The sequence below is a fragment of the Culex quinquefasciatus genome, chromosome 3 (genome assembly GCF_015732765.1).
Source record: "Culex quinquefasciatus strain JHB chromosome 3, VPISU_Cqui_1.0_pri_paternal, whole genome shotgun sequence".
NCBI classification, from domain to species: Eukaryota; Metazoa; Arthropoda; class Insecta; order Diptera; family Culicidae; genus Culex; species Culex quinquefasciatus.
The window spans coordinates 27,465,008-27,481,397 of NC_051863.1; the positions used below are offsets into that span (position 1 = coordinate 27,465,008).

Here is a 16,390-nt window from a genome sequence, read left to right on the forward strand (position 1 = left end):
AACTTATATCCAAATAATTGATAAAACAAGATGAGGTGTCCGGGTTTCGCAGCGTCCGGGAATTCGAATCATAACTTTATGGGTCTTACCAATAATGGCACAAAATGCTTCTTTAGTCATAGGGAAGAACCCCACAAAGTTGGAACAAAATAAAAAAGGGCCCAATTTTTTTCACATAAGATCGTAAGTTTAACTCTTTTTTAATTACGTGCGTTTAAGTTTTTCCGTGCACAAGTCCCTCCCCCAACTCAGCATAAAAGTTTCAACGCAGCAAAAATTGCTTGCAAGTTGGAAACTTGTATGCTACCTTCCGTTAATATTCCATGGAGACGCTTGGTACTTGACCGTCTCACAATGCACCAGGCGTCTCCACTGTTACCATTCTAAACTCTCGTACTTACAGCTAGCCATCCGGAGCGAGCAGACCTGCCGATCCAGGGGGTACAGCTTCAGGTTCATCGGGCAGGCCAACGTCAGCGAGATTCGTATACTGTACAGGACGGACCCGTACGGGAAGATGCGGATGTACACGTTCGGCATGATGATGTTGTGGAAGTGGCCCTCCTTTTCGTTCGAGAAGAACAGATCCGGCATCCAGACGCGGTTCGCCTCGGTCAACGTCAGGTACTTGAGGCGGCCTGTCCGGGGGGGTGGGAGAAGAAATAGGAGCGTTGAGAGGGGGATTAGATGGATGGAAGTAAGATAACGTCATAAATAATGTAATACGAAGTGCGCAAAGTGCTCTCGCAGAACACCTGTCAGACCGCACAACAATAAGTGTCGGATATTGGTTCGGTTTGCCATCGCGGATGCTGTATTGAACGGTTCGATATCGGAGGGACATGTGGGGTAAAGTTAGTACAATGCTTTAAATGACAAAACATTTTTGACGGAATTGTCTTATAGACTAGTAACAACCCGCAACACAAAATATTACAACATATTAGCCCTCTTAACCCTGCCATTGCTCACATTCAGAGCATTTTAGTCCCATAATGGAAGTCCTGGTCCTTCGGGGAACGGGTCGGGTGATGATTTTGTGGGTTGAATAACGCTAAATAAAGTATCACATTTCCCTTCGCAACGCTCTATGGAAGCTATGGAGCTCAGCGATACGCGGTTCACGGAGAATTTCGGAGAACGAACTGACTGGGTCCCATGGCCCCATGTAGTTTACACTTCAAAGCGTCCGGACTAAACCCGAAACCGGAGTCTGCACACACGCACACATCTGTCAGGATGCCAATCTACAGTATCCAAAAGGAGCAGCAGCAGCTGAAAGTTGAGAACGTTGTCTGTCTGTGTGGTGGCAGGCATGAATTGGTGGTATCAATTTTGGATGAAACATAACAGACAGGTGGAAGGCGGGGTACAAGGCCTCGTCACGGCCGGGTTGAGCTTTAAACAACCGTCAGGATTACATTTTAGCGAAAATGTTCCAAAACATAATTTTATTTGAAAAAATACAGCAAAAATAACTGTTTTGGAAGATTATCACTTAAAAATGTTATTAAATAAAGTAAAATTTTATTTACTTTGATTGCTACTTAATAGTTCCCAATTTTAGAACGTTTCAAAAAATATTAAAAATATTTGCATTATTTATTACAAATTATAATTAAATTTAAAAAAAAAAACCAATTGTACGCAAAGCTCATAAAAGACGATTTTATCCCTCCCCCAATTAATGTACCGAGCAAGAAATTTGATGGATAAGTTTGCAAAACGAATTAAAAATTAAAGAGGGTCTAGGGTTTGGAGAGTTTTTCCTAGAACTTGGGTGAGGTAACAATTTGGTTTGAGCTATTTGAAATAAATATGAAAGGGAAAATTGATTGTATGCCTTCTATTCATTATAGCTTCATACTGCCCCTATTCTCATTAATATTCTCTAAACATTTTCATCATGTTTCATTTAATTTCATTTCATTTAATTTATATCATTGTTTGAAGTTACTATTCATGCTGAGATGTGGACTACCTTTCATTTATTTATTCAAGGTTGGGAACAGAGTTTGCGGGTGCTTAAGGAATTGAGTAAATTTACTGAAGTTAAAGTAACAAAATAACCTTCGAAATAGCTAATAAATGGAGGATAGTTAGCGGAATGATTTTCATCATGTGAAAATGTAAAAATCACTTTCATAAAAAAGCCAAAAATATACAACACTTTGAATCAGAAAACTGAGGAACAAACTTGCCTAACGCTTTCTCGACTTGCTGTTTTTTTGCATATGAGACATTTATGCGAACATGGCTAGTAAAGCACCATACCAAAATCAAATCCTTTTTCCTATCACCAAATCAAACTTAAAGATGCATTACCTTTGAAATTGCATTACTCAATGAAGCTATGGGATTTTATATGTTTATACTGCCCATATTCGCATAAATGTCCCATATGCAAAACAGCAAGCTGAGAAAAAAAATAAAGCAAGAATGTGCAACACATAAGGCAACGAATTAAGTTTACGCAAAAAAAATGGATTTCCTCCAAATCTGTAAAATAAAATACTGGATATTTAAAGTTTTTTTTATTCTAAAAAAGCACCCGATTATGCACCAAACTGCATCAATAACTTAAAAGTAATGAAAATGCATTTGGGACGAACTGGGACAGTATAAAACATTTTCAAATATAACTCTGGAAACGTTTTTGTTACATCCGGATGCCTCAATTCATAAAATTACAGGAAACATAGGTTTAGACATAGGTTCTTTGCTCCAAACACGGTCAAAACGGCATGTTAAAGTTTCCGACCTTTTCAAATGTTTGGCTGGACTTTTCGTGTCTCAAGCTTTTTTTAGTTGAAAGGCAAAAATCACCTTTCATTTGCGTCCAAAACAGTAGAAATGGCGCGAAGTTATATATTTTTTTTATAATTTGGTGTTTGTGAAAATTGACCAAAATTGCCATTTTTTGGGATCACCCTACACGGTGTAGGTCATCCTTATGGCAAGGAAGCCAAAAAAAAATTAACCGAAGCGGAAAACTTTTTATCGGTTTATGGATTCGAAAGGTATCATTCCCGGTTGGAAAAATGGCGGCCATGTTTGATTTAGAAAAACATTCAAATCTTGATTCAGAATGTTTCAATCAAAAAATGTTTTTCTTTGTGTTGTTTTTTACCTGGATCCTGAATTCAGAACCATCATTGACAGTCATTGAATGACACCGTGAACGACCTTATGCTCTTTTCAAATGGAATTTCTAAGATGGTAATGCCAGAGACATAACCAAAAGAAATAAGACAATATCAAAGCCAAAAAAAAAAATTAGAATTGTTAATTTTATATCGCGGGGAATTAAAAAATATATTAGAAAAGCATCAAATCGAGTTGAATAAATTCATAGCAATTATAAGTACACAGTAAAAATTTAATAGATTTGGAAATTTTAATTTAGGAAGGTTGACTATTACTAGGCTTAGTGATTTTTCACGCTTAAAAATGCAATTTTCACGGGGACCACTACCTGAAAACACAAAATTTCACGGATCGTGAAAAGTGCTTAAATAACTTATAAAATGTTACGTAAAATAACCGGAAATTTTTATGTATATTTAATTATCCATTGAACATCCAAACTAAGTGATTTTTCTTGTTCGAAATTTCCAATTTCACGGGGACCATCAAATCAATTTTTTAAAATAAGTGGGAAGTTCACGAGACTAAGAAATAAACTATATTCCAGAAAAGGGCTCATTTTTTAGGATTCAGTCATGAATAAACCGAGTTTGAATCTTTAATTTTATTTTGGAATTCTACCTTTAAAATGAAATGGCAATCACAAAAAAAGATGCGGAGAACTCTTTGCCAAACTATACTTTACTAATATTCGGAATGATTTTAATCGAACTCAAGAAAATGCATTTGTTTCAGTTAATTGCACTTCTATTTTCGCTTAACATTTCTAAGATTTTAGAAATTTATGTTCTATTGTTTTTACACGTAAAAACAATCAATTCAATTCAATTCAGTTTAATTTTTGTATAATCAAGTTACAATAAGTTAGTTTCATGTACATTACAGAGTTTTTGAGTTCATTTCAGCTGTGTTTTGCTTCATAATTCGTTTTTGAGCAATTGGAAATCTTAAATAAGGCATAATCAAAAGTAAGAAAAAGTTCAAAACAACTTTTTAAATTGCTATGGAAAGGGATGGAAAGAGAAGGCTTAAAACATTTAATAAATTTGCATTTGCCTAACTACAATCTTATTTTCTCCATTTTGGAACATTTGGCTATTTCAAAAATAGAGCATGTTTTTTTTTTATAACAATTACTCGGATAGAAATTTTGTAAGCATGTCCTGTAACATTGAAATGTTTCCAAAATCGTCAATATTTTTCACGATTTCGATGTAAATGTTTTCAAAATCGACAACATTGTTGTTCGAAATCTGGAAAAATGTTGACGATGTTGGAAACATTTCAATGTTTGTTGTGAATTCAAAAACATAGAGTTACCGGATCAGCACACAGGATTTTTATCCGTGTAGCATAGCATTAATTTATTATTACAAGTTTTGACTATTATGTTTAAATGGTTGTGTTCTTTTTAAATACTAGAGTTAAATTCAAGGTTAAAAAAATCACACTTAAAATCTTTGTGGATTAAGTACTTGTTATTTTTGTGAATTGATTTCTGAAAATCCTTGCATTTTACGGGATTTCGCGGAAATTAATGAATTTCACGATTTGGAAAAAGTGGTAAACTTACACATTTTCAGAGGTAGAATAACACATTTATTTGACGTAAAAAAATGTACCCATTCCAAGATGTAACATTACCGTGAAATTTTTTACTGTGTAGACAACAAATGGTGCAAACAGAGTTTGACTTCGATTTGTTCGAAGGCTTAGGGACGATATTTTGAACTGACCCCCCTAGCATACAGCAATTCCACGTCAAACCAGAAGAATCCATTGGCTCAAAAGTGGTTCGATCTGGCTCAAATTTGTTATGGGAGTTCCTTAACCAAAATAATTAGACTCGTATTTATTGTTTGTTTGGAAATAAGGGTGGCCCTAGTTGAAATAGTGAGGTAAAAAAATGCGAAATTTTAAAAATTGAACAAACAAATTTCTGTCTGCTGATTTGAAGATTTCGGGACAAAAGTGTTTACAGCTAAAAATATTTTTCTACGATTTTCAAGATGAATATATGGTTATAGAATTCTGAAATATGATTATCGAGCAATTCCAGCTCAAATCAGGAATTTTTCTGATACTTTTGTACCCGACCCTCTCCGATTTCAATGAAACTTTGTAGACATGTAACATTTGAGAAGGGCGTAAGGTATTTAAAAAAATTTATATTCTGTAATTTAAAAATTACTGTATCTCGAAGCCGTTGCGTCGTATCAAAAAGTGGTCAAAGACAAACTTGTAGGAAATTGGACGGGCTTTCTGAAAAAATACACTGAAACAAAAATACACGCCACATCTATGAGATTTTTTGATTTTTAAGTCTAAAACTTAAATTTGAAGGTGATGTCACGAGTTTTTTTCGTTCAAAATTTTTGAGGAAATAGCCTAAAATGTTACTAAAAGACTGACGAAAAATGCAGGATGGTATATCTCTCCTAAAAAAATACAAAAATCATTTACTAAAACTGTTTTTTTGAAAAGTGGTCTAAACGTCAAAATTTTTAAAAACCGGTAGTGGGAATCGATTCTCCAGACAATTTTACATAAAAGTCTCCGTATTGACCATTGTCCTATGTCCAATCCTTGGGAAGATACAGCGGTTTTAAAAATAAAAATGTTGAAAAAACGGGATTTTTTGTGGTTTTTGACAATTTCTATAAGACAGACTTGGTTTTTCAGCCTCGTAAATATTTTTAACGGAAAACTCGTCCAATTTCCCATAAGTTTGCCTTTGACAGCATTTCAATTGGATGGACATGCTTATTACTGAAAATAGAATATTTTTTTCAGTGTGGTAGAAACCAGGATAGTAAATTTGATTACGTAAATATAAAAACGATATAAATCAAAAAGCTGTCAAAGGCAAACTTATGGGAAATTGGACGAGCTTTCCGGTAAAAATATTTAAGAGACTGAAAAACCAAGTCTGTCATATAGAAAATGCCAAAAACCAACAAAAATCCCATTTTTTCAACATTTTTATTTTTAAAACCGCTGTATGGTCAATATGGAGACTTTTATGTAAAATTATCTGGGGAATCGATTCCCACTACCGGTTTTTAAAAATTTTGACGTTTAGACCACTTTTCAAATAAACAGTTTTAGTAAATGGGTTTTGTATTTTTTTAGGAGAGACATACCATCCTGCATTTTTCGTCAGTCTTTTGGTAACATCTTAGGGTATTTCCTCAAAAATTTTGAGCGAAAAAAAATCGTGACATCACCTTCAAATTTAACTTTTAAACTTAAAAATTGAAAAATGACATAAAAGTGGCGTGTATTTTTGTTCCGGTGAATTTTTGATTACGATGCAACGGCTTCGAGATACAGTAATTTTTAAATTGCAAAATACTAAAATATTTAAATACCTTACGCCCTTCTCAAATGTTATTCTCGAGTACTATTGGCTCCATATACACAAAAATGACTTATATAGGCCTAGGATAACATGTCTACAAAGTTTCATTGAAATCGGAGAGGGTCGGGTACAAAAGTATCAGAAAGAATCCTGATTTGAGCTGGAATTGCTCTATCTCATAAAAAAACGGAATTCAGTACCTTAAATAAACATAAAGCACGATGCGTCTCCATCAAAATGTACTGAGAACTCATTTTGATGGAGAAGCATGATACTTTGAGTTTGATTGATGTTCCGAAACCATTTTTTTTTCAAAACTCAAATCTCCCATGCCAAATTTGAGCCACATTGGACCACCTTTAATCTGGATCCTTCTGGTTTGACATGGAATCGACGTAAAGTAAAGAGAGTCGTAGTTCTATGGCAAAAGGAGATTGTTCAGTTCCCCTTTTTTTAACATCATTTCATTTTCAAACTTTTTGCAAAACGCTTCATGGTACACAGTAAAAAACTGAATAAATGTGGAAGGATGAATATTACCTCTTTTATGACGTAATTTTACCTCAATTTAGACTGAAAAAGTGACACTACACCATAAAAGTGGTAGAGTTACAAATTTTCAGAGGTAAAATTAGATGAAACCCTTCCCACATGTAAAATTACCATGATTTTTTTTCTGTGTACTGGAATATGTACTTTAAGGCATTCAAGAATTCTGAAATTGAATCAACAAACAAAACATCAACTCACCTCCGATATCGTCGAACTTGAGTCGCTCGTCCAGCCACTGCTCTCGGAATGTTAGCTGCACGCTGTACTCCTGTTGTTTGTTTGTTTGTTTTTTTGTTGTTGATGTAATTGCGGGTTCCGTAAGTTGACCAAATCAATCGACGATGACGGTGCGGGAAGAGAATGATATATTAGCAAAGTTTGGATCGATTTTGCGCTGCGATTTAGTTGAAAGTGTGTTATATTTTTTTATTCTTCTGTTCTACAATCTTATCAAGGGCACAAGGGAGGGAGGGACTTGGCTTGGGGGGTGGTCATGGGTGGGACTTATTATTTCTATGTTACATCCTACGGTGTAAGGGGGTGGGGGGGTCCTGGGGGTCGTCTGTTGGTTTTGGGTGAGTAATTTTTTACTGCTAGCTATCAGGTTTTCCAGATTTTTTTTTAAGGGGTGATACTGATCGATCGGTTCTTAGTGTGTGTGTTTGTGTGTCGCATTGAGCTTAAAGGAGGGAGAGTGGGGTCAGTAGGGCAAAACGCATATTTACAGGCTGCTTTTTAAAAGGGCGCAGACTAAAAAGGAGAGTGTGGCAGGGCGGGGGGGGGGGGGGGGAGGGTTCCTAGTGTTTCCTAGATGAGTTTGATCCCTGACTTTTGGAGACCGAGGGGCGCTTCGATTGATATTTTGTTTGCTCTTTTCTTCTACGAGATCAATACCGGGTTTCTTTTTTTTTCGGGACCGAATGTTGAAAAGAAGTTTTCAATTTCGCTTTTCAGACTGGCTGACTGGGGGTGTGGGGTGGAGATTTTCAAGAAGGTACTGAACGAAAAGAAGAGTGGGGTCGTTGTAAAGAAAAACAGAACGGGGCGGGGGGCGAAACTTTTCCTTCGGAGAATTATTGAGCATTTTTGTAACGGGACAAGATAAGAAAAAAAAAAGTTATCGAACCGTAACCGATAAATGTTAGTGGATAGAGAAGGGCTAGCATTTTTTTTTTACTAAATAAAACGTAATAAATAATGTCCGTTTGACAGCTGCTCGCACTGCTGGCAACACTGCCCTAGTGGGCAGTTGCCAGTTGGACAGAATAGGGAGGGAGTAAAGTTTTTGAAGAATCGTTCTAAGTTGAAAAAAAAAATCAAAATGGTTGCCTGAATTAAATTCATGCAGTATAGTGGGTTTGCATGCAAAGATTCCCAAAATGCTTTATTGAAAGAAATAATAATGAGTAAACAAAACAAGTAGGGGGGGTTGAGATGCATGCAAACATCATTCCGCCATCATGCAACATGAAAAAGCGCAAGCAGAGAGATGAAACAGGAGTCACAGGCAATCATGCAAGCAGGCACATTCGTAGTGAAATAGGGTAAACTGTCAAACGTCTAGCGAATGGGCAGTTGACATGCAAAGTTGGCCATGCATTCTTGATACATTTTTTTTCCATGCAAACATGCGGAATAGGGTTCACTAGATAGGGTTACGAGCAGGTTTCGTGCGGCATTCCCATGCAGTTTCATTCATTTTTTTGTAGGGATTTGTGTGATATTTTTCATTTGAGAGAATTCCGTTTTTCATTTTCTTCAGATTCAAAAAAAAAGAAAAACAGCTTTCTCCCAAGCTTTCATGCGACATGCAGTTGCGTCGATTCGTGCCACGTGCCGTGCTGGGAGCATTCCACGTGCACAACATGCATCAACATGCACCTGAGAGAGCATTCGCATGCAGCACACTCGCTAACGAGCAGAACCAGTAAAGAGAGATGATTACAGTTGGGCATGCTTAAATCCTACCTAGGGCTACCGTCGTCATTGGCAGTGTACTAGTGGTAGAACTTAACCTATGGTTTATTGTTTAAACTTTTTTTTTGTTTTGCGTTCAAATATGTGATACTTTGCTTTGATTTTCGATTTGTTTTGACAATCTTTTCGTGAGTTCTTCTTCGTTCTTTTATTTACTTGCTGTTTGAGCTGTTATTTGAACATTGCATTTTTTTTAAATTTCATTTAGTACTAGTTTTGTTGTTGTTTTTTGTTGCTGTTACTGGTTTGATATTGTGATTATGATGAGAGAAAGAGAGACAGATTGTTTTTTTTCTATGCACACGAATCAAAACTGGGGTTCGATCGTGGCTGTGGCTGCTGCGGTGAGTAACGGTGGTGAATGTGGAATGTTTGATACAACAGAAAAAAAAATCTTGTGGTCAGAATGTTGCACATGATAAATTCTAGTTTGCGTGTGGATTTTGAATGTGTTTATGATTGAAATTTTTAGTTTGAATTAGATGAAAATAAAAGTGCTATCACGTTGATTGGTAAGATTTAACGATCAGAGTAGATGGTATATGTTTGACAAAAATTAAGGACAAATGTACACAAATAGGTGCGATTTAGATTTTTAATCTAATTTTAATTATTTTTTGAGAATGTTCTAGAATTACCAGTTTGTTCCCAAAGAGAATTGTCTGTAGAAGTGACCTAACAATTAAACGTACTTTCCAAGATTAATGCTCAAACTTAGTTTTATGAGCTTATTTTTTGAATGAAGCTTCCTGAATTTTAACAGCTTCAAAAAACCCTGGAACACATTTTTTACTAAAGTTTCTTGAATAATACCTTAAAACAATATTTTAAAAATATTAATGTTTAATACAATTTATTAAACATTGATCTAGCAAAACTAGTAACACCACTTTGGCTCAAAGTTTATCAGCGTCACTGGACGCAATAAAATCATGGTTTGTTTTCTACAGTTCTTTTTTGTTTATAATTTATATCCATTTAAATCTGGTTTTTTAGATTTGAAAAAATCCTAACCTTAAAACTCTTTTAAAATACGGTATTTTTTTCAAATCCATATTTTAAAATATGGGTTTCGCATGAAACCAACTTTTTACATTTTTAGACCAAAATACTTTAAATATCACAAAATTACTTTTTTGACAATACTTGAATTTTCCAAACTTGAATTTTATGAACTTGAACTTTATGCAATTTTTATGATACTTGAAATACAGAGGAAACGGAACTTTGAAAAATTTAGGGTTTTTGGTAAAAATACTCAAGTTTAACAAATTATTATCCAATCCTCATAATTCTGAATAAGGATGTCAATCAAACCCAAATTTTGCAAGGATTTTCACAAATAAATTTTTGATATAAATAATAAAAAAATCACAGCATATGCTAATTTTTTCATGTTCTTAAGCATGGTTTCCAATGCATTCAAGTTTTGCTTTTTGTTTGGTTTCAAATATTATTATAACATAAGTGTCAAACGAAGCGAAGAATTAATAAATTTTGATAACATTAAAGTTATTGGTATCTTCATAATTGTATGGATTTTTTTTATTAACATTTTGGATTTGCATTACTGTATGTTTCAACACAGCTTTTTTTTTTAAATCCAAATGTTATATGTTTTTAATGTTAAGCTCTTTGTATAACGTCATGATTCGAATTCCCGGACGCTTCGAAATCCGGACACCTCATCTTGTTTTATCAATAATTTGGATATATGTTCAAATTATGAATGTCAAAACTGAGTTATTTGATGAATTCTAACATCAACCAAAATGGCCAAAACAATTTTATAAAATAAAATCATAAGTTTACCAAAAATGCGAAACGTTTCACTGAAATATTTCATAAGCATCCGAAACACCGGGAAACCAAAACAGAAATTTATGGTTTTGATTTCCTTAAATTCTAGCAAATTTTTATATAAAATATCGATTGTTTTGATGTTAACAGCTTATTTGAGACCCGAAAAATGTCATTCCCTAACATTCAGTCCAAATTTGTGCGATTCATAAGATTTTTTTTTTAGAAAAGACATATTTTGCATGCATTTTTTTAAACTGACTGTTTCATCCTGGTAATATTTCTACATTTCCAACTTATTACATGATTTTTTTGCCAGCTATAACAAAAAATATATGCTCCAAAGTGTCTGGATTTCGAATCATGACGATATTTATGATAATTGAGTTTTTTTTTTAAACTTCCGTATTACATAACAAATAGTTTTTTAATATCCTATTTTATTTTTATTTTTTTAAATCCCCTTGTTTAATCAAAAAAATATTTTCCCAAAACTGGAGTGCTGATACATTGCTAATATTTTATAAGGTTTTGAGGAGGACCCTTCATATATTCCTCAAAAATCAGGTGGTGGGGGGGGGGGGGTATAAGTTGACAATTATTAACATTTGAACAAAAAAAACTTGTTAAATTGATTATTTTTGTGTATTTTCAAACAATTTTAATATGTTTAAAAAATAATAATTTTGAAACACAAATCGGCTTGAAAATGTAAGAAAAAAATGAAATCAATCAAAATCGAAATCTAGATTTTTTTTTAAAAAAAAAGGCCCTTTAAGCTATTGTCTTTCATATGTTTATAGGACCTATTTAAAAAAAATTCTAGAAATTTTTGATAGCAGCAAAAGTTTAATGTTGTAAAAAGCATTTTTTGACACTTTTCGGCTCTTTGGTTGTACATAAAAAAAAAAAACCAGAGCCGAGGGACCAAATCTTCAAATAAACTTGGTACCAGCCTTATTTGAGATTTATAAATTTTTTTTGTTTCCTTTTTCTAGAATTTTTATAAAAGAGATAAAAAATAATAAAAATCTTGCGATTCGTTTCAGCTACTTTTATATCATTCGATTTCAACTTGACAGACACATTTCTATTCTAAAACCCCACCGGGTGTTCCACAAAGTAGTTTTCCCCGTAAAGCAATACATAATTAAATTTCAAACAGCCCACTTCTGTGGTCCTGGCGGTGGCGCAGCCACAAAAATCAATTTATTCGCACACCGAAGGACACCTCCCCGGCCGCGCAGAGCTACAATTTAAACTCATAACCTCAAATTTATCCGGTGGATGGTCGCGGTAGCGAAATTGAAAAAATAAAACGAGAAAGAGAGCTCCCCATAGGAAATTAGCTAATTATGAGGAACCTTTTTCCACGGACGCACTTTTTGTTGGGTAAGTAAAAATTCAACCGGCGGAAAAAAGTCTGCTAATATCGAAATGGCTGCTCTGGGAGGGAGCGGGGGAGATGTAGGTATATTGGAAAATTTTCCCTTTTTCCCATGGATGTAACAGATAAAGGGGGCAGTGGTTTGAGGTGGAAGAAAAATCAAGATGAGAAAGTTAATTGGAAAAGTTTGCTACTTTGAGTGTGCCCATCTGCTTGAGAAAGTGAGCTTTGGTTATCGTTTCTGTTTCTATGAACAATTTGAATTTTCAAGTTGAAATAAACAGTTACTTAATTCAACCATTAAATAAAAAAAAATACTTCAAAAATCACCCAGCATATTTTACTAATTGCTTCCAAAAGTTTTATGAACCACGTGTGCTTCCACCGTATAGCAGGCTGCTAAATTTTAATGGTTTATTAATTCGCCCGGGTAATAATATCACGTTTCGCAACAACTTGCAGTAGGCCCTGCAAAGTGGCGCGCATTAAAAGCACAAAAAGCTTTCTTCACGGTGAACGCCAGGCTGCTGCGACGCTAATTTATCACGCGTTTAGCACACGACCAAGAAAGAGAGCGCCTGCTTTCTCCAAAGTATCTCGGGGGTAATTTATTACAGCATACCTCCCCTGGCGAATTTTCCTCGTAAGTTTGTACGTAGGCATATTAATGAGCCAAAACTCGAGACAAGACGAAGAGAAGAGGTTTGAGGGCGGCAAAATTTCAAGTTTTATCGTTTTTCACACGAAAGTTGTCGTCGAAACAAATTGAACGCAAACATTTTTATGGGTCATTTTTGCGGAGAGACGCAAAATTACGTCTTGGAGGTTGCCTACCTAAGATGTTGAACACCTTGGACTCTAATCTTTGAGCGATCGCAGGATGCCACTGGTTGGAGGTAAGACAATTTTTCATAATTACCAGCGATTTTCTCCTTCAATCTCGAGTGATTTGATCCGGTAAATTAGATCATGTCTCGTCAAGTTAACTTGTGACTTGACTTTGATAAGAAAAAAGGCATTTTCTGTGGACTAATCTGGCCTTTTGTAAAATTTGTTGAATGATGGCTTATTTACAATCACTTTCATAAGATATGGAATAGAAATCTTTTACATACAGGCGATAGGAATGTCATGAATTGCCAGAAAAAACATACATGAAATGCATGTAAGTTTTATATAGGTGGAAACCAGGTTTGGAAAACAAGTTGTGACTTCGCAAAATCTTAACAAAATGGTCCAAAATATAGATTTCCTAATATGGTGTAAATTTTTCGTATAAAACTGTTATATTTTCGTAAATTTGTAAGAATGGTCTGTAAAACGACAGAATCTTAATCATTAATCAATGTAGCAAAAAATAATATTTTAAAATGGGTTTTCTCACAATGGAGCACCGATTTTAGTGGTAAACATGACAGTTTTCCCATGAGGAAAACATTGTAGAAAAAAAAGCTCGAATCGAAGTAATCCATTCTGATTTAATAAAAAAAAAAAACAATAACAACTTACTTAGATTTTGTTTGGCTATTTTTCTAATTGTAAAGTTGTGGAAATCGTCTTTGATCAATGATTGAAAACTAGGACGTAGATTCAAGTTACAATCTTTTGAGTTTGTTTGCCCCATTTTTTGTATTTGGTTTTCGGTAGAGCGTCCCGTTCAGGGAAAGCAAATTCCGGGAATTTCCACGCTTTCTCGTCAGAATATGTTTCACGGTTCCGGGATTTTTAACATTCTTGTATGTTTTATTTTTTGCAGCAAAGTTATGAAAATGTATTATTAAATTGATAGAATTAAAAAAAATATTTTTATTTTTTAAGCCATTTAAACTGGGAATAAAAAATGTTTTTTTTTGTAAAGAAACTGATATCATGTGTCATTTTGCGGAATGAACACAGTCATCCCATTAACTTGTAACACCTTTAAGGCAATGTTTCGAAAGTTTACAAAAAATGAAGCAACTTTTCTTTTTAGCTTACTTTACTTAGGAACGTTTTTCAGTCCATTCTTATGCTATTTCGCTAGAAAAAATAATTCTTTTCAGCGAAATAATGCATTTTAAGACTACATCAGACATGCCTTAAATGGGGATTTCTCGGAAATTTTGCTTAAAAAATCCGGATTCCCGATTTTTTTTTAAATCCCTGAAAATTTAACGCTCTAGTTTTTATGTATTTTTAAAATTAAACTCATTCTTATATTAAAATTTTGCTTGTTTTTTTTTTAACTTAAAACAGTTAACTAAAGTTAGAAACGAACAAAAACGAAAATATTATACAACTTTTGTACACTGAAGAAATTTTCCTTAATGATTATCGCGACCGTTTTTATATCACAAAAATGTACAACTTGTTTGGTTATGATAGGCACAGTTTCGAAAAAAGATTAAACAAAACACGCACACTGGTACAATCGGTGTGTGTTCTACGAAATACAACGACTCCAGATGCAAAAAGCATTCGTTATTAGAAACAACCGACCTTTAAATTTAATGTACATTAAAGGGTTAAACTTACAACTTTCGCAAGTAAGGTCACAATGCCGCGGTCTATTTTGTACACCAGACAATAGTTTACACAGATTAGTACTCGAACACGGGTAGGAGTATATGAGATGTTTATATATTATCACTATTGTATAAATAGATGTATCCAAAGCAAAAGTAGTTAAAGGTAGAGGTAAACGGGTTCCGGTCGATTATTTACGCTTGGACAACAACGGGACATCGATTTGTTGGCACGCCATTCAATTGAAAACAAAACAAAACATAATTTGAAAATATGAAGAGGACTTTGGAACGACAGTGAAGAAAACGAAAGGGACAATTTCGTGAAACGTATGGAAGCATGTCAAGAACTGAACTGAATGAGCGAGATATGTGTGTGTGTGTGTGAAAAGTGATTGTGGTGACACCTTAAATTTGTTGTTTTTTGTTGTTGCAAAGATTCGAGAAGTATCGGTTGGATGTACGAAATTTGTTATTAGTGGAAAAGTAGTTAAAATCAAACCAAAACAACTATTAGTGGAAAATAAAGTATTTGTTAAGGGTTATCGAAAGAGAAGTGAAAATTGTAACAGTAAGTTCTAGTAAGGTGAACGAATATTAGTATTTTTTTATGTGTCTATGTTGAAGTTAAAATTCTTGAAGGTTTGTTTTTTTAACTGATAATATTTGGGAACTGGTGTGAGTGGAATTGATCGTATCACTGAATGTTTTGGTTTTCCCGTTAAATGATGTTGTCATGAATTTGATTGAAGGTTTTGAAACAATAACGGAAGGAAAATATGTGTGTGTGTCTGTTTGTGCTCCTGATTAGCAGTAGTAGTGAGAGCTCGCAGCAGGCCACAATTCTGAAGTACATTTTTGATGTAGATGTAAACAAACAGTTAAGCAGTCAATTTTCACTGAGGCAGCAACGTATGTAGATTTGTAAGGTATGTCGGATTTTCCAGCTGTCAAAACAGTTAGTTAGTACGAAACCCGGATTTTATATGGAGACCAAAATACGCTTTTAAAACAAAATATTAAAAAAAAAATTCGGCTGAAAGCGTTTTTCGGTTCATTTTGGAATGCTTAACAACCTTTTAGAAAAAAAATCCGGTGTAATTTGCCCGGTAAACGGTCCAAATTTCACTTTTATGAAAATCTCCATATAAAATCCGGGTTTCGTGCTAACTATTTTGATAGCTGGGAAATCTCGCCTCACCTTATCTACATACCTTGCTTAAGCAGCTCTCTCGCTCCACCTCAATGTAAACATTCACTACACGCACGTTCAAAATCACTCAATTTTCGTCCAAATCGAACCTGTCAGATTGGGCTCAGAATTCAACTATCGAAAAATGACAGCTGAATTGCGGTTTCAGTGGTGTATGTGTGGCCTACTGCGAGCGCGACAACAGACGAAAGCTTTTGTGTGGGCTTTCTTTGTGGGTGTGTTGTTCGGCATTAGCGGAACTGACGCCATTTTGCACAATAGAAGTCGGTGAAGCACGCGCACATACACACACACTAGCACAAAGTAGGCCTTGTAGAGAAATAAACAGGAAATGGGAACGCGATCATGTGTGTGTGTGTGGAGCTTGAAAGTGACGCAGTAATGAAAGAAAGTTTTTCAAAACAAAGGAAATATGAGGCGAAAGGGAAATGTACGTGAAAGAATGACAA

At 34.5% G+C, this 16,390-nt stretch overlaps 1 protein-coding gene across 22 annotated transcripts in view; it reads right to left on the reverse strand.

The window, feature by feature from the left end:
* Positions 1–16,390, reverse strand: part of LOC6043570 (glutamate-gated chloride channel) — a 137,198-nt gene that overhangs the window by 18,910 nt on the left and 101,898 nt on the right. For all 22 annotated transcript variants that reach the window (XM_038265628.1, XM_038265624.1, XM_038265619.1 and 19 more), the window contains exons 6-7: positions 7,259–7,328; positions 402–638 (exon numbers count right to left, since the gene is read on the reverse strand). In XM_038265628.1, coding sequence (XP_038121556.1) covers positions 402–638; positions 7,259–7,328 — 307 coding nt within the window. The remainder of the gene's footprint in view (positions 1–401; positions 639–7,258; positions 7,329–16,390) is intronic.